At 36.5% G+C, this 19,305-nt stretch overlaps 1 protein-coding gene across 4 annotated transcripts in view; it reads right to left on the bottom strand.

The window, feature by feature from the left end:
• The window catches only part of LOC150081594 (cell division cycle and apoptosis regulator protein 1-like), a 550,339-nt gene that overhangs the window by 68,491 nt on the left and 462,543 nt on the right, over positions 1 to 19,305 (bottom strand). For all 4 annotated transcript variants that reach the window (XM_090380560.1, XM_090380561.1, XM_090380562.1 and 1 more), the window contains 2 exons: positions 15,136 to 15,235; positions 5,215 to 5,375 (listed from right to left, as the gene is read on the bottom strand). In XM_090380560.1, the coding sequence (XP_090236686.1) occupies positions 5,215 to 5,375; positions 15,136 to 15,235 (261 nt within the window). The remainder of the gene's footprint in view (positions 1 to 5,214; positions 5,376 to 15,135; positions 15,236 to 19,305) is intronic.

Below are 19,305 nucleotides of genomic sequence, written 5' to 3'. Positions count from 1 at the left end.
AGTAATATATGTTCATCATTATCCATACACGATTCACTTAATATCAATATTTTGGATTGCTGTAAGATTGTGTCTGTTTCGATATCTTGAACACGAGCCATAAACTTTGTATGATCATTGACGATATAGATATACCACTTTGTATGAAATCTTGCAGTTCATCCTGTAGAGATGGCAGCTTATTATTTTTCAAGCGATCTAGTTCAGCACAAAGTTCTATATTACTAGTAACTTTGCCATGGTGAAATGTGAAATCATCGTGGGGAGATGTAATATACAAACCTTGCAACGAGGTTACTTGAGATAATTCCACGTATACAAGTTGTGCTGATGATCTTTCTCATAATTATTAGCATAGGCATATGATGCAAGAAAGTAAGCTTATGCAGCATCAACCAAAAAAAAAAAAAAAAAGAACCCTCAAATTTCACCCCTCCATTCGTTCCAAATGCCTGTCCAGCTCATCCTAAAATTTATTTAGGCTATTAGCATCCACAACAAAAGATGGAAGCCTGTTCCATCAATCAACAACACCGCTGGCTAAAGTCAAATTTCAACACATCTATTCTACAACTATCTTTCCTCAATTTAAAACTGTGCCCCCTCAGATTCTTAGTCTGAGAAAGAGGAAGAATCCCCATCAGCTTGCTCAACCCATTCAAGGACTTTACATCTCAATCAGATCACCTTGCAGGTGCCTACTTTCCAGGCACTGCAATTTGCAGAACTTAAGCCTTTCTTGGTAAGAGCACCCCTTTGTTCCCCTCACCAATCTTGTTGCCTTTCTTTGTACTCGTTCTAGCAACTCTACATCCTTCCTAAAATGAAGCTTCCAGACCTGTACACAGTACTCTAGGTGTGGCCTCACCATTGCCTTGTATAACAGGATAATCACCTCCCTGTCCTGCCCTGGCAGCCCATCTGTACTGCTCAGTGAACTTCATATTAGACTGCACAATTACCCCCATGTCCTTTTCACTTCCCACCTCCCTGAGTGTAGTACCACACAGTTGGTACGTTTCTCTTCGGTTATTGCTACCCATATGCAGCACTTTGCACTTATCAATGCCAAACTTCAGCCGCCACCCATCAGCCCATTCTCCCAACTTATCCAGACCCAGTGAGAGCAGCACACCGCCACTATTCTCACCAACAACCCTGCCAACCCCTGCATCATCCACAAACCCTGACATTAAACCTGATACACCTTCACCGACATGTATATACAAAGCAACAACCGGCCCAACACGGAACCCCTGGGAACTCTAATAATAAAACCTGTCCAAGAAGAGCAGCGTTCACCGATCACCACTCTCTGTCGTCTCCCACTCAACCATTTCCTTTATCCATTGTAGCAACTTATCCTTAATGCCACACCTCTCCAATTTGTACAGCAGTCTTCCATGTGCAACAGTATCAAAATCTTTCCTGAAATTCAAGTACATGATATCAAAATTATTTTTGGCATTCAGTTCCTTTGTGACCACATAATAGCATTCAATCAAATTGGTCAGACAAGCCCTCCCTTTAACAAACCCATGCTGTGCCTTAACTACTACTGCAGTCTTGTCTAGATGATCCTGCAATGCTTCTTTAACCAGTGATTCCATTATTTTCCCCTGAACACAAGTAAAACTCAAAATATATAGTTCCTATATTTACCTGTATCACTTTAGAACCCCCTTTGTGAATTGGAGATATATTTGCAGATCTCCAGTCCATAGGGACCTCCCCTGATTCCAAGGAAGCACTCATAATTATGGCTAAAGGTTTGCTTACTTCCTTTGCTGCCTCCTTTAATATAACTGGATAGTTCCCATCCACCCCAGGTTCCTTTTTGATGTTTAAATTCAACAATATATCCTCCACTTTGCTCCAAAGCTATTACAAAATCACTTAGCTCCTGTTAGAGTTTGATAAACATTCCCTTCATAGAATAACTCCTAATGTGTGAATGTGGATGCAAAATAATCATTCAGTTTATCAGCTACTTGAGCAGGATCATCAATAGTCGAACCATCTATGTTAAGTGGACAAATCTGATTTATTCCCATCCTTCTAGTGTACATAAGTAAAGAACTCTTTGCTGTTTTTCTTTGCATCCTTTGCCAAAGATTTCTCATAATCTGCCTTCGCCTGCCTAACCATCAGGGGTAAAGGAAAGGGTTTTTGCTTTCGTAAAGGCGAGTACAGTGGTCTCCAACAGTTTTTAAATTCTGTACAGTGGGATCAACTGACGATGTTACCAACAGTAAATTCTAAGTGGGAAGCTACTAAAAGTTTCATACTTATTAAGAAATACTGTTCAAGGTTTAGGCCTAAATGGTTGTCAAATGAGCTAATGAGACTCGTAACACAGAAGAAAAATGCATGGGATGCATATAAATTATCAAGCGACTCAGAAGTCTATGGCAGATATAAGTTAATCTGTAATCAGGTGACAAAGGAGGTTCGGCAGGTGAAGGCAGATTACGAGAAATCCTTGGCAAAAGATGCTAAGAAAAACAGCAAGGATTTCTTTACTTATATAAACTCTAAAAGAAAGGGGATGAATCTGATTGGTCCACTTGACATCGATGGTTCAACTGTTGATGATCCCGCTCAGATAGCAAACAAACTGAATGAGTATTTTGCATCTACATTCACACATGAGGAATTATTAAGGTTTGAAAATGGCAGAAGGTTATCAAATTGTAGCAAGATACTTAATGATTTTGTAATAACTGAGAGCAAAGTGGAAGAGAAATTGTTGAAGTTAAACGTAAGAAAAGCACCTGGGGTGGATGGGATCTATCCAGTTATATTAAAGGAGGCGGCAAAGCAACTAAGCAAACCCTTAGCCATAATTATAAGAGCATACTTGGACTCAGGGGAGGTTCCCACAGACTGGAGATGTGCAAATGTATCCCCAATTCACAAAGGGGGATCGAAGGTTGACACGAGTAATTACAGACCAGTTAATTTAACTTCTGTTCCGGGTAAAATAATGGAGTCGCTGGTTAAAGATGCATTGCAGGATCATCTAGACAAGACTGCAGCAATAATTCACACACAGCATGGGTTTGTTAAGGGAAAGTCTTGTCTGACAAATTTGATAGGATATTATGATGTGGTTACAAAGTAACTGGATGCAAAAAATAATTTTGATATCATATATTTGGATTTCAGGAAAGCTTTTGACACTGTTGCGCATGAAAGACTATTGTACAAATTGGAGCAGAATGGTGTTAAGAGTAAGTTGCTACAATGGATAAAAGGATGGTTAAGTGGGAGAAGACAGAGGATGGTAATCAATGGGTGCTGCTCTTCTTGGACTAATGTTATTAGTGGTGTCCCACAGAGTTCGGTGTTAGGTCCACTGTTGTTTTGTATATTTATCAATGATATTGATGAAGGTATATCAGGCTTAGTGTCGAAGTTTGCAGATGATACAAAGGTTGGCTGGGTTGTTAATGACAGTAATGGCAGTGTGCTACTGCAACAGGATCTAGGTAATTTGGGCAGATGGGCTAAGAAGTGGCAACTGAAGTTTAACCTTGACAAATGCAAAGTACTGCATACGGGTAGAAGTAACCCCAGAGAAACGTACCAACTGTGTGGTACTACACTTAAGGTGATATGAAGGCAGATATGAAGTTTTCTGAGCAATGCAGACAGGCTGCCAGGGCAGGTCATGGGGTTTTGTCAATGATATATAGGAATTTTGCTAGCAGGGAAAAGGAGGTGATTATCCCTCTGTATAAGGGAATGGTCAGGCCGCGCCTTGAGTACTGCGTACAGGTCTGGAGGCCTCATTTTAGGAAGGATGTAGATTTACTTAAGCGTGTACAGAGAAGGGCAACAAGATTGGTGAGGGGAATGAAGGGATCCTCTTACCAAGAGAGGCTTAAGTTCTGCAAATTGCAGTGGCTGGAGACTAGGCACCTGCGCGGTGATCTGATTGAGGTATATAAGGCCTTGAATGGGTTGAGCACGCTGAATTCTGATGGGATCCTTCTACTTGTTCAGATTACGAACCTAAGGGGGCATAAATTCAAATTAAGAAAGACAGATGTAGAATAGATGTGCGGAAATTTGCCTTTAGCCAGCGGGTGGTTAATTGCTGGAACAAACTTCCATCTGTCGTTGTGGAAGTTGATAGGTTGAATAAATTTAAGGAGGAACTGGACAGGCATTTGGAGAGAATGGTGTGATTTTTTTTTTTTTTTTTTTTTTTTGTTGGCTGATGCTGCATAAGCTCATACATTTGCTTTCTTGCATCACATGCCACTACTACTACTACTAACCACCTTTGTGACTTGATTACAGACTAGCTTATATCTGCCATAGGCTTCTGTGTCACCTGATACTTTATATGTATCCCATACATTTTTCTTCTCTGCCATGAGCCTCATTAATTCATCTGACATCCATTTAGGCCTAAACCTTGAACAGTATTTCTTAGGCGGAATGAAAAGCCTAGTAGACTCCAAAATGAAGTCCCTGAAGGCTTCCCATTTAGAATTCAAAGTTGGCAACATCATCAATTGATCCCACTGCACAGAATTTAAAAACTGTCTTAGACCCCTGTAGTCACTTTTAAAAAGCAAAAGTCCCCGCCCCTTTATCCTTGATGGTAGTTACATATTTAAGTAATTCCCACATCAGTAAATTTTGATCACTGTCATCCAGTGGTTCCTCTATCTGTAAATTCTTAATGCATGAATAATCACTGCTGATAATCAGATCATGCATATTACTCCCTCTGGTTGCCTCTTGAACATGTTGCTGTAGAAAACAGTTATCCGATAAATCCACAAAAGTCTTGCTACTATGAAAGTGACCAACCCACAAGTTCCAGTCAATATCTGGAAAGTTAAAATCCCCCATCACAAGACATTCTGATTTACTGGCCCACTATTTCTCTGCACAACTGCTCATTATACTCATCAGATTCATTACACACACCTATTCTCATTTTTCCTTTTCCAGTGCTTATGTCACACCAAACAGACTCAACATTGCATTGTCCACCAACATCAATTGGATGCACTTCCTTAGATTTTGTGTTTCTTAACTAACAGCAATATAAAACAATTTACAAATGTTTATCTTGCATTCTTTGTAAAATGACTACACTCTGTCTCATTCTTTAAAAAAAGTTAATAAATGGCAAAAGTGGTGAAACTAACTTATAGATAAATAACTTTTTACAAATAGAAATGATAAAAGTACCTGGGCACGGGAAAGTTGGAGCCCAACAGTAAACAGAATTTCCTCTATATCTTTATCCAACAGGTAACCACAATGAGTTTGGTCAAAATATACAAACGATAAGAGCAAATGTGGATCAACAGTATGCATCTGAATTTTTCGTTTCTTTTTCTTTCTTTTGTCTGCAATAAATGATGACAAATAAATTGTATTCATATTATATGATAACAAGAACTGTTAGGGGAAAAAGATTAAGCTATATTTGTATAATGTTTGAATGGCATTTTGCGCAGGTTATTTTGAAACGAAAGCATTTCATCTGTGTAAAGTTTAGAATCTATTTATTACTAATAGAGTCTAACAATCATATATAATCTATTTATTACTAATTTATTATTAAGTAATAGTCTAAACAACTACACATTACATTTTTATTTCTCCTCTGCTTCTTCAGTGACTGAAAAATTAAAAATAAGATGACTTACCTATTAATTAACTATTATATTTTGATTTAAATCATTAATTTTATTCTTTAACTGAGTCAAAGCAAAGTTGTCAAAAATTTATTTGACAACTTTGGAAATTTGACAAAATTTAACAAAATTAATACTAAAGCACTTGTAATTTTACTGTCATACCATTACAAAAACACAAAGGCCTAAACCAACGATGACTTCCTTCCTTTTGTCTTTGCTTCGTTCTAGCCAATTTAAAGATCTAGATTTTGACACTCTAGATCTTTAAATTGACACTCTACTTTGACAATCTACTTCTAAAACTAAAACATTTTAAAGATTTTTAGAATTATTTATTTAGTCTTTTCTAAAATTATAATATTAGAATAATTATAATAATTATTCCTATTATATTTTGGATATGTGTCACATAGTTAGCACAACTGAACTCAGCTATGGTGATTCATCTTTAATGTATATTATCATTGACATTGAATATTGCTACTTCAAATAGTTGAAATAATTGTCAATTTGGTCTTTTGATGTTTATATAAAAGTAAGATTAAATTTAAAATTAAATTAATAATTTAAGTCAAAATATAATAAAAATAATGAAATGGGTAAACCATCTTACTTTTAATTTTGCAGTCACCAAAGAAGTGGAGTAGAAAACACATCTACAAAATGTACAATTATTACCTTTACACAGGTGGAGTACATTCATTTCGAGTATTTTGATTAGGCTATATTTTCTTGAATAAATTGGATCACAGCTGAACTTTTTTTTTTTTTTTTTTTAAACTGACAAAGAAGACAAAAGGTTTTGCCTATCAATAAAAAAAGTACATGTACAACTGTTAAATCTATGTAGTTGCTTTGCTAACTTAAATTGCTTGTTAGTTAACAAGCAATTATTTGTCCATACTAACAAGTTGAATTATTTATACTACTGCAAGAGGGAAATAGAGCCATGCTGTGCCACAAGTATTACCTGTAAACTCTGTGTTCTACAAGTTGATTTATGTATTATGGGAAGTTAAAGAGCTGGAGGAAAATTTGTGTTATCCCAAGTCTAATATGAAATGAAAATTCTTGAAAGATATTTGTTTCACTAATCATAAATTATTTCCCCCCTCCCCTACTGACCATAAAACTTCTTGCTTGGCAAGAATGAGTCATTGTGAACTAACCATGCTGCCTGACCTTATATCCAATGCATTAAAACAAATCCCTAGAAAAAAGTGTGTTAAGCCATCATGTTTTTTTTTTTTTTTATGAAAACCCCAAACACGAAAGGTATCAAAACCTATAGTACGTAGTACCGTGCATGGGTTGAAGGAGAAGTATGGGGGGAGGGGGATGCTGGAAACTTTGCTCTAGAGACTAAGCACGGGTTTCACCACTTCAAGCCTCCAATAAGCAAAGTGGTGGTATTTCACCGGTTGATGAAGGTCATCTACCACCTGAAAATAACAGGAAGAAAAGTATGATAAGATAAGTCAGCACCATACTAAGTCAATTAACACATGATCATGATTTTGAGATACAAACAATATTTGATTTATGACTGCATTAAAGAGGCCTGTATCTTTGTTTCATCTCAGCCAATTTAATGGCTCTAAACTTTGGCACTAGCTTCTAAAACTAAAGCATTTTAAAGATTTTTAGAATAATCAATTTTTTTTTATAATCGCGATAGCTATTAAACAGAAAGGACAGAATTCTGGGGATATCTGGATCCTAGGCAACACGATGCTATCACCCATCTTGGTAGTGGACGAATATAGGCAGGTATATAGGTACACTGCATTCATGTAGACAGTAATTCGATGTCAGTATGGATAAACATTGTGAGTTAACCAACTTTGAATGAGGGATGATAGTAGGTGGCTGACTCAAGGGTCACTCTATCGCGGGGGGATGGTACAGAAATTAACTATCCCCATTCGACAGTATCAAGAGCATATAGGAAATACACCATTTCCGCAATAACATCTCATCATGGACAATGCTTTGGGTGGAGAAAGGTGGTAGATGAACGTGGCCGTTGACATCTCTCTCGCATTGTTTCAACCAACTAGAGATTATTGTCTTTGGTGGCCCCTAGACATTTGTCCAAATCCACCTAATATCTCTGAATTTTATTATCCTTATACAGGATATCCAGCCACCAGAGAGCAGTCATCACCTAGAATAACCTACCTGATGCTCGTCCTTATGAACGTGGAGCTGGGCCTAAGCCTACTGTACTGTCTGTGGTGACTGCACAAAATTCCCGCACCCTCTTGTAGAAGTGCCAGACTAGAGGGCGCCAGCAATCCCACCCCCAAGCCGCCCAAAGCCTGGGAGCCAGAAAAAAAAAAAAAAAAATACTAATAAAAAATAGCATTAACAAAATATATATATTTATATATTAATAAAATAAACTAATAAATCTCCCCTCCCCGCACAGGTATTCAGGAATCAAAGCTTCCTATTCCTATGGGCAGAGAGAAAAAAATAAAAATAAAAAATAATAAATAAATAAATAAAAATAAAAAATAATAAATAAATAAATAAAAATAAAAACACCTTCCTGGTCCACAATCCTGCACTCAGTTACTTACATAGTACCAGAAAACAACAACAAAAAAAAAATAATAAATAAATAAATAAAATATTAATAAATAAATACAAAAAAAAAAAAAAAAGACCAGGGTGGTAGGGGGGGAAAAAAAAACCCTCTACTTCCCCACCCAAATCTCACCCCAGCAATTTATCCCACACTGTGTTAATTTCCACAGTGACAGCAAAAAAAAAAAAAAAAAAACAGGATAAGAATAGGATGGGGTGGGGGGGGGGAGAAAAAAAATCTATACAGTAAACAGTTATTAGTTTACAAATATTCAGGCTGATAACTGTCTTCTTTTTAGAAATACAGAAATAGCAAACCTTTGAAAAGCAACAAACTTATTATAATCTGATGAGTAATTTTTATTTCCATATCTCAAATCACTAATTACATTCTTTAATTGAGCTTTGTGATTCTCATACAACAAACAATCATACAATACATGGCACTAAGTTTTTTCAACACCACATACACAGTAAGGGTTTGATTTTAATACAAAATAATATAATTTACTATTCAAAGAACCATGCCCTGTTAACAAAAAAGAAGTCTCCATACTAGGAAAAACCACTTGTTCAGTTTAAAACATGAAAAAGAAACATTTGGAATAAAATGTCTGATGACCGCACCAGTAATACTGTCCATAACCAACTGGAGTGGCGCCTCCGTAGCCAGGTGGGAAGGAGCAGCAGTGCATAGCACATGCTTCTTGATTAGACCAGGGTTCGAGCCCGTCACCACCAAATACGGAGGATGCGGAAAGGTCAGGGAATGACCACCGCATATTCCCAGAGCAATATGGCCTTAGTTGCTAATGCTCCTAAAAACCAAATAACAAATAAACTATCCATAACCAACTGGAGAGCAACAATTGCACATAATATCACCGCCTTCAATGAGGGAGCTGCCAGAAACGTCTCAACGAAGAAGACCATCTGGCAATCATTAGCCGCAATAGGTTATGGGAGCCACCGATCCACCAGAGTACCATTGCTAACACCACGACACAGGACGCTATGCGTCAACTGGGCCAAAGAACATTGGCACTGGATCTTGGATGATTGGACACGGATCTCCTGGTCTGATTAGTTGCATTTACAATTATTTCGAGAAGACAAGTGGGTGCATATCTGGTAGAAACCGCACAAAGCTATGCATCCATCATGTCAACAAGGAACTGATCAGGCAGGTGGACGGTCGGTATTGGTCTGGGGTGTGTTCAACTGGCACCAAGTTGGGACGTCTGGTGTGTCTAGATGCATCTCTGAACGGTCCCAGTTATGTGTCCAACCTTGCAGACCATCTGCATCCCTTCATGGTCATCGTGCATCCATAGGGAAATGGACTCTTCCAGCAGGAAAATGTGCCTCCCCACAGTCCTGATGACAAGAATATGGTTCGAAGTGCATTCCGCAGATTTTACCACCACGTAATGGCCTCCCTGTTCACTGGAGATGAACTCTGTGGAGCATCTTTGGAATTCTATGGAAAGGTCTGATCAAACTTTAGCTCCTCCACCCAGAAATGTGATGGAATTATGAACAGCAGTGCCACAAGCATGGATGGAAATATCTGTAGAAAGGCTACCTGCTTTCGTGAACTAGTGGACTCAATACCTTGCTGTGTGACTACCCTTATCTGGCCAAAAGGTGGGCCTACCTGTTACTAGGTAGTTATCTCATGATTTCTGTCCACTCAGTGTAAACAGTTACACTTTTTATGGCAGAAGGTTATCAAATTGTAGCAGGGTACTTAATGATTTTGTAATAACTGAAAGTAAAGTGGAGGAGAAATTGTTGAAGTTAAACATAAGAAAAGCACCTGGGGTGGATGGGATCTATCTAGTTATATTAAAGGAGGGGGCAAAGCAACTTAGCAAACCCTTAGCCATAATTATAGTTAGATCTTTAAGTAATTCCCACATCAGTACATTGTGATCACTATCACCCACTGGTTCCTTTATCTTCAAATTCAAAAAGCTAGAAGTCTTTTTCAAGACATTAAAATGGGCATTGGAGAAGCGGCAGATAATTCTGCTCAATTTTAACTACTGCTGGATGGTTTGCTAGATTCAAGAAAAGGATAAATATAACAACCTTAGCAAGTTGTCAAGTGCCACTCATGATGAAGTCCTGCAACATTATCAAAAAATTATTGAAGAGGAAGGCAAATGTTCTCATCAAATTTTCAATGTTGTTGAGCCTGGCCTTTTCTGATTGCAAATGAGACAGACGATCCAGGATTCAAAATTTCAAAGGACTGTCTACTCTGCAACTTGGTGGGAATGCTTTGGGAGAATTTAAACTAAAGCCACACGTAGTTTAGCACTATGAAAACCTGAGTGGCTTTCAGGGGTGTTGACAAGGAGACATTGCCATTTATTTGGAGTTCTAATGAAAAAAGCATGGGTAATATCTGCATTATTCTATGAGTGGTTTGTAAATCACTTTATTCCAGCTACTGAAAAATAATGCAGGGAGAATGATTTGACATTTAAAATTTTATTACTCCTTGATAATGGGGCGGGTCACTCTGAAACATTAACTAACTAATCCAAATGTAAAAGTGGTATTCTTGCCTCCCAATTTCACCAGATTACTGAAATATATGGACCAAATGGTAATTACAACTATTATTATTATTATTATTATTATTTTTTTTTTTTGCTGGTGCATCATAAGCCTTAGGCTTATGATTTAATAATGTCACCAGTGACATTATTAAAAATTACTGAAGAGGAAGGCTAATGTTCTTGTCAAATTTTCAATATTGATTAGACTGGTCATTTCTGGAAAAAGATGCTGTCACGGACTTTTATTGCAAACGAGGACACAAAAATTACAGGATTCAAAATTTCAAAGGATTGTCTACTCCCGCTACTTGGTGGGTATGCTTTGGGAGACTAAACTAAAGCCACGTGTAGCTTACAACTCTGAAAACCCGACTGGCTTTCAGGAGTGCTGACAAGGTGACACTGGTTATCTGCAGTTCTAATAAAAAAGAATGGGTTATATCTGCAGTTCCATGAGTAGTTTGTAAATCACTTTGTTCCAGCTACCAAAAAATAATGCAGGGAGAATGAGTTGGCATTTAAAGTTTTATTGCTCCTTGATAATGTGTCAGGTCATCTTATAACATTAACTGACTAATCCAAATTAAAAGTGGTATTCTTGCCTCCCAATACCACCAGCTTAGTGCAATCTATGGACTAGGGCTTACAATACTGGTCAAAATCTTAATACTGGTATTTCAAAAACAAATGTTTTTCTCAATACATTTTGATGACAATTAGGTGCAATAAAGTAAGGAAAAAAACAAGTACTATAATTGCTTGAATTCATGTTTTAAATAAACTTTTATTGCAATAATAAATATTCTGAAAAAAAATCATTAAAATACAAAAAAATACATATTGTTACTGCAAAGTTTAGTTATGTTTAAGCATCCACATTACCTGTCCGAATAAAGTGAGCTTTTAAGAAACATAAGCAATCAATAGTATGATTGTTTAAAATGGATCTAATTTTGGTGCATATTTGATTAGTGGCAGGAAAACGCCCTTTCGAATTTTATTCTGGCACTATTGTACTGTGATAATCATAGACGATCTCAGATCATATTTTCTAGGCTTTGAACTTTTTTAGCAAGAATAGTTAAAAGTATTTCATTAATTTCCGACTCAAGTTCATCTTTTAAAATCTCATTGGAGTCAGGCAATTTCTTATTTTGGAAAGAATTTGCAGCACACTGATGTTCTGTTCCATGTTGGTCTTCCGTGGTTGAATTATGTTCATCATTTTCTGAAGGAGAAAGACTTTTTATTAAGCGAAGTATAATTTTCACTATAGTATCTTTACTGAGTATGGGAGAGAGCAAAGAGTGGGGATCAGGAATAAAGAGAGCAAAGAGTGCAGTTAAGGAATTCTTCATATATATAAATGCAAAGAACAGAAGGACAAATCAGATTGGATCCTTATGTAATGGACGTGGGATAGTATTAGATAATATAGCTGAAGTTGCAGATGAATTCAACAGTTACTTTGCATCGATATTTACATAAAAAAACCTCTTTGTGTCAATGAGATATTATGGAAGTGAAGTTGAAAAAAATGTAATTAATGATGTTGAAATTTCAAATGTTTATTTAATGAGAACTTATTATTATTATTTCGCACCTACAGGCGAGTAAGGGTCCTGTGGTTGGTGGCATATACCCTATAATCTTAAAGGAGGTGGCAAGTGAGTGCATTGAACCATTAAGGCTAGTTATGAGAGCATCAATGGACAGGAGAGATTCCATTGGATTGGTGTAAATTGGAACATAAAGGCAATTCTAGGAGTGTTTACCGACCGGCCAGTCTAACTTTAGTAGTAGGGAAAATCACGGAAGCAATGATCAAGGGTGGAATTCAGGATCATTTAGATGGAAATGGAATTCTGTTTAACAAATCTGGTTAGCCATTTTGACAAGTCACTCGTGAGCTGGATTTAGGGAATAATTTCGACATGGTTTATTTGGATTTCAGCAAAGCATTTGACTCAGTCCCACATGAGTGGTTATTTTATAAGTTGGAGTAGGCTGGAATCATATGGAAAATTCTTAGATAGATAGCACGATGGCTTGAGGGCACCAGGCAGAGGGTTGTGATAAATGGTTATTCCTCAGATTGGGTTAATGTAAGAAGTGGGGTTCCCCAAGGATCAGTACTGGGACCACTGTTGTTTTTGATTATCTTATATGACATCTATGAAGGGATGGAGGGCATGAGGTCTAAACTTGCAGATGATGTAAAGATCATTGGAGTAGTTAATAATCGCCGCCAAGCAGAGCTTCTTCAGAGTGACCTAGACAGACTTCCTGGATGGTCAGAAAAGTGGCAGCTATGCTTTAATTCAGCAAAATGCAAGGTTTTACACCTGGGGAACAGCAACCCCAAAATAACTTATACACTTGGTGGAGCTGAAATAAAGTCAGTAGTGGAGGAACAGGACTTAGGAGTTATGATACAGTCAGGCATGAAATTGTCCGAGAATTGTGGACAGGTTGCAATGTTGCATGGTGTCCTATCGATGATTTATCGAACATTTGATAGTAGAGATAATGACTTCATAATCACATAAAGGTGATTTTATAACCTTTATGTGATTAAATTATAAACAATTATTTTTTTTTAAAATTAGTACTGGAAAACCATTATTTTTTGTATCAATACTGGCATTTCAATGGACAGAAAAAAAATGACAAAATTCCAGAAAAAAATTACTAGGATCTCGGTATTGTAAGCCCTATGGAGCAAACGGCAACTGCAACCTTCAAATGCTTCTATTTACGTTGCACAATTAGCCAAACTGTAGCAGCTACCAGTACAGATGAAATTGTAACCCTGAAAAATGTTTGGAAAGGATACAATATATTAGAAGCAAAAATATTGACAATGGCTGGAAAGAAATGAACCAACAATAATGAACTGCTGTTGGAGAAAACTGTGCCCACAGTTTGTATTTGGTTGACAGAATTCTGAAGAAACTGAAGAGCAAATCATTTGGGAAGCTACAAAAATGGGTTTGAGTTTGGACTTGGAAATGAATGCTTCAGATGTAGAAGAATTAAGTATCATTCAGTTGAACTGACAAATGTTGAGCTAATAGAAATGTATAAGAAACTCGGAGAAGAGGCAGATGAAGACAATGAACATAGTATGAACCCCCCCCCCACAAAGCCTTTTATAGTCAAATTTCTTGCAGATTCTTTAAATCAAATCAAGGGTGGCTTTAAAGGCACTAGAGAATAATGACTGAAATGCTAAATGAAGTTCTACAGTCTGCAAAAGTATTAATAGAGAGCTAACCTGCCTCAAACAAGTGTACAAAGAAATTAAAAAAAAAAAAAAAAAAGTTGTGCAACTTTAACTTCAGACTTTCTTCAAGAAAGTAGAGACGAACCTGGATTTGATAATCTTAGGACCAGTTCTGCACAGTAGTACCTAATGTATATATGTATTAAAAACTAAAAAAAAAATACTCTTTAAAGAATAAATTTACTTATTTTCAAATTATGTATTTTTACAATAAACTTTTTAGGGCTTTTGCATTGGAGAATAAGGACCACATCAGGTTTTTCGGAATCCAAAATGCAAACATTATATCAGTTCCCCCCACACAGAAGTCACAGAACTGAGCATGTTGCTGAAACTTTTGGTCATCACCAATTTGGTTCTGGTTGCAGGGCCTACACAAGTACAACTGTTTGACCCTCGTGGGCAAACAGTTGTAGCTGCCTGTATAAAACTTTATGGACAGCTCTGCACAATAGTCACAATTATCTAGATGCCCTCTTGATTGACTGAGACTATATAGAATAGAAATGTTTCACTCTTACACAAGCACTAACAGTGAAACAAAGATTACATTATTTCATTGCATTATTTCTATCATTGTATTAGTACTTGATTTACCCCATTGTAACTAATGTCTGGATCACCAGAACCATTCCTGTGTTGAACACTTCTGGCTATGGATGTAATGCTGTTCTTGGATGGAATACCCTCCTGCAGTGCATGACAAAATTTCTTTGGGTTTAAGTAACCAGTTTTATTTCAATATACTATTTGACACATTCCATTTTAGCCTGCAACGTTGCCATTTTCACTTTACACTACTGTGTTGCCTGGATTGAAAATGAAAAATAAATTCAAGCTGCTAGAAAACTTTTGAGGTTGCTACATCCTACTAAATTATACTAATTTCTTTCTGTCATATGACATAAAGAATTGACTGAAAATCCTTCCAATCTTTTATGAACATCCTATATATCACTTTTTTCCCAATTTAGATTTTAAGTTTAAATTAGAGAACATAAGTGTAAAATAAATATACCTTTTTCTTTTTTGTCATCATCTTCATCGTCATCATCTGATTCATCATCATCCTTATCACTTTCATCCTCATCTCTCTTGCGGTGTTCCTCACGTTCTTCCTATATTAAATTTTAATTTTCATAAAGTTGGACAACAGAAGGACTGAAATAAAAATGTGATATCTATTCATACCTATCAACTCTTAAGAATAACAGAAAATCAGAACCTTTTTGATTTTTCTATCTAGCCACCAGAGAAAATTTATGCTTTTGAAGTATACAAGGGGAAGTTTAAAAAAAAAAAAAATCTATATTCACCCAGAACTAGTTGTGATGGAAGGTTGAAACGAATACCATGTATTACACTTTTTCAACATAGTCACTAGAGAAAATGACACATTTTTATCACCTCTCAATACACTTCTGCAGGCCATTTTTGTAGGCTGACTGTTCTTCAAACCATGACTCAGCAGCAGAAATCACCTCATCATCAGCAGCAAAGTGTTTTGCGTGACAAAAGGACTTCGGGACAGAAAAGAGGAAGGACTCCAAGGGTACAAGATTGTGGGAATAATGTGGCAGTATTTCCAATCCACATTGATGGGCACACTTCACTACATGTCCTATCATCCAATGGGACATGTGAGGAATTCAGAGGAGCATTATCGTGGAGCAGGAGCACACCTTTTGACAGCTTTCCCCATCTTTTTTCTTTTATAGTAGCACACAGCTTTATGAGAAGTTTGGGATAATACTTTGCCATCGCAGGACAGCATTTTTGAAAGGTTAGTATTACACTATGCTGATCCAAAAAAAAAAAAAAAAAAAAAGACGACAACATTACCTTTGCTACACTTGGTTACACTTTTGCCCTTTTTTTTTTATTATTTATTTTTTTAGAGGGGGGGGGAATTCTACATGCTTCCATTGTTTTGACATGTCTTTAGTTTTGGTATCATAGTGATGGATCCAAGTTTCATCCATGGTGACCAGCAGAGAAAAACAACATTTCCTGTGCACACTGTGCCCATTCCTTCTGGTAATGGGTCAGAAGTCTTGGAACCCATCTAGCAATACTTTACTCATATGCAATCATTGATGGATGACATTCTCCACAAACCCTAAACATATTTGGAGCTCTGTGGCTAGTTCTTTGATGGTAATACAGCGACCTTCCAGGATTAATGCCTCAATTTTTGCAACACTCTCTTCTATTACAGCAGTCGCTGGGCATCCCGAGATTTCTTCATCATGCACTGAGGTTCTTCCACATTTGAAATGTTTATAACAATGTGCAAATAACATTGTTATAATGCATTGTCGGCTCAGATATCCATGGTATAAATCTTCTGGTTTGTCTGTACAGCATCAGCAGCAGTGCATTAGAGGCCAGAATAGGTCATGGATTGCAACTTGCTAACTTTCACTGTGGGATGGTAGTTGGTGACCCTTATGTAACCTCTAGGTGTGCACAACTGTGACTTATCTGAAACAGACCAAATCCAATGGTAGATGTTATTTAAATAGGGAAGACTATAGATGATTCTTAAACAAAAGGTCTGGATGACCTAACCTCAAACTTATGTTCAATGAACCCTAGAAGGTAGCTGGTGCTTCATGCATTATCATCTACAGAAATCAGAGCAAGTCCAAGAGGCCACAAGAATATGTCATATGTCAACTACCTCTAGAGAACTGCAGATAAGCCCAGTGTCATGGATAGCTATGCAAAATGGAATTTGGAGTGATTGGTGTTCTTGATATTCACGAAATTTAGAACAGTGGCAAAAGGTGCTAGTGGAGTAATAAATCTCATTATATGTTTCTTTCTGATAGACATGATTGGGGATGGAGATTTCCTGCAGATCGCTTCAATGTATTATCTTGACCACAAAATTTGGTACAGGCAGTCTGATGGTATGGGCTGTTTGTCAGGCATCTAAACTTGGGCTGTTCGTGGTAGTGACTTAAACCATGAATTGCATGACCTATTTGGATCTTTAGAGAATTATGCACTAACTCCAGTGTTGCAGTACTCTAGAAGGCCTCTGTCAGTATGATCATGACAGTTGATAGGAAGTATCACATAGGATCGATCTGTGGACACTGACAAAGAAAAGGTGGACTGGCTAGCTTAGAGCCCTGACCTCAACCCTAATGATGACCTGTGGGACAATTCTGTGCATTGCATTATACTATGGATAACATATAGTGTAATCCAATATGCTTTAGCAGCTTTGGGTGGAATGGAGGTGAATTCCAGCCAACAGCTAACAGATGTTGGTAGAAAGTATGCCTAGGAAGATTGGAGATGCCATAAAGGCCACAGATGGCCATAATGTGCCTTGGGTTTTTGATTTTCATGCTTGTGCATGTGTGTGTACACATCTGGTTATAGAGCAATAGTAATCATTGCTATAACTCTGATAATTTAATATGATTAAAGATCATAATAATAAACAGCAATACATATAATGTATATTTCATATTGTCAAAGCTATCATTAATTTTGGCATTTATTGTATTAACTAATACAGGCAACCCTCCTACAATGCGGTGCTTCTAACACTCTAACACGATTGATAAATTGCAGGAATCCTCGCACAAGACGGTACTTTATTTTTGAGCTTTTGTGTGGAGAAAACCCTCCTATAATGTTGGATGTAATTTTTCAACATTTCCATTATTTTTTGTGAATCTCTGCTGTTGACTTGCTAGTCGCTATGGAGAAAAAAAAAAAAAAAAAAAAGGATTGGGAAATCCTTGCATTAGTTTCTGTGCTATTGAACTTGTGCTTGTTTGAGACCATAAAAAATCTTCAGTTCGAAGCATGTAATGCGTGAAGGTTTTGTAAGGTTATTTTGGTTTTTATTTGATCGTTTACAAACTTTCTGGGTATATATTACTAAACTTTGTTCTTAAGAATCGTACTGGAATAATTTCTTTGTTGTGAATTAAATTCCGGCCCTAAATTATGCCTAAGGAACTTAGGCATAATTTGGCTAACTGTGGATATATTTGAAGAATGGTTTCTAAATTTTTTTTGTGCCAGTGGAAAACTATTTAAAGCAGAAAAATCTAGATTTTTAAGTTTTATTACTATTAGATAACACGCCAGGCCATCCAAAAAATTTAAATCATCCAAAATGTTGAAGTAATGTTCCTGCCACCTAATACAACTTTAATTCAGCCATTAGATCAAGACATTATATCTACCTTTAAAACTCATTACATCAGAAAATCGTTACAATGGATTTTGGAAAAATTTAATTCCAAATCTATTGAAGTGATAGAGGTATGTAAAAATTTTTCAAATGTGGACTGTAATAGAATCATAGCTTTATCGCTTAAAGAAGTAAAACCATCAACATGTGCATGTTATAAAAATTTATGGCAGTGTCAGTTCATTCAGGAAATATGGTCGAACCGGCAGAAAACAGAATCAGTGTGATAATAGAACTTACTAAGTCGGAAGGAGGGGAAGGTTTTGATGATATGACTACTGAACATCTTCAAGAATTACTGATAGCAAAAGAAGTTGGCAAAGCGAATTTAGTGGAAATGGCATTGGAGGTAAACCAAATCAATTCAGAGAATGATAGCACAGATGAAAATTCTGAAGTTCCAAATTTTACACTAAAATGCATACGGGAACACTTAGCCAAGCAATTAGAATCTTATTTTTTGAATGCAGATCCTTCAACCGAAAGGAACACAAAGTTCAAAAGGGAGCTTCAAAAATGCTTAGCTCCATACCATGCAAGTTACAAAGACTTATCAAGCAAAAGATCCCAGAATACTGATTTTTTAAAGAGAGCAGAAGAAAGTTCAGAAGGTGAAGATATTCTGCAACAAAGAAAACATTCTCATTTGATCGTGCTTTGCAGCAATGAAGAGGAAGAAAATTAAAATAAACAACATTATCTGATATATATATATATATATATCACAATTTGTAAGACATTTGTTCAGTTATTACTATGTTTAATATAAATTAAGTTTCCGATAGTTATAAAAATTGATGCACTTTTGTTAGCTTTTGGAATGTGATCTCATTTTTGTACTGGTTTGTACTCCCGTATAACATGGTTTCGCACTACATGAGATTTTTTAGGAACCTAACTATATTGTTATACAAGGGTTACCTGTACTTCATTAAATGCACCCCTATTATTAGTTTGTTCTATTAT

The sequence above is a fragment of the Mastigoproctus giganteus genome, chromosome 8 (genome assembly GCF_048544385.1).
Source record: "Mastigoproctus giganteus isolate SK-2022 chromosome 8, ASM4854438v1, whole genome shotgun sequence".
Classification (NCBI taxonomy): domain Eukaryota; kingdom Metazoa; phylum Arthropoda; class Arachnida; order Uropygi; family Thelyphonidae; genus Mastigoproctus; species Mastigoproctus giganteus.
This window is presented reverse-complemented; position numbering and strand designations above follow the sequence as displayed.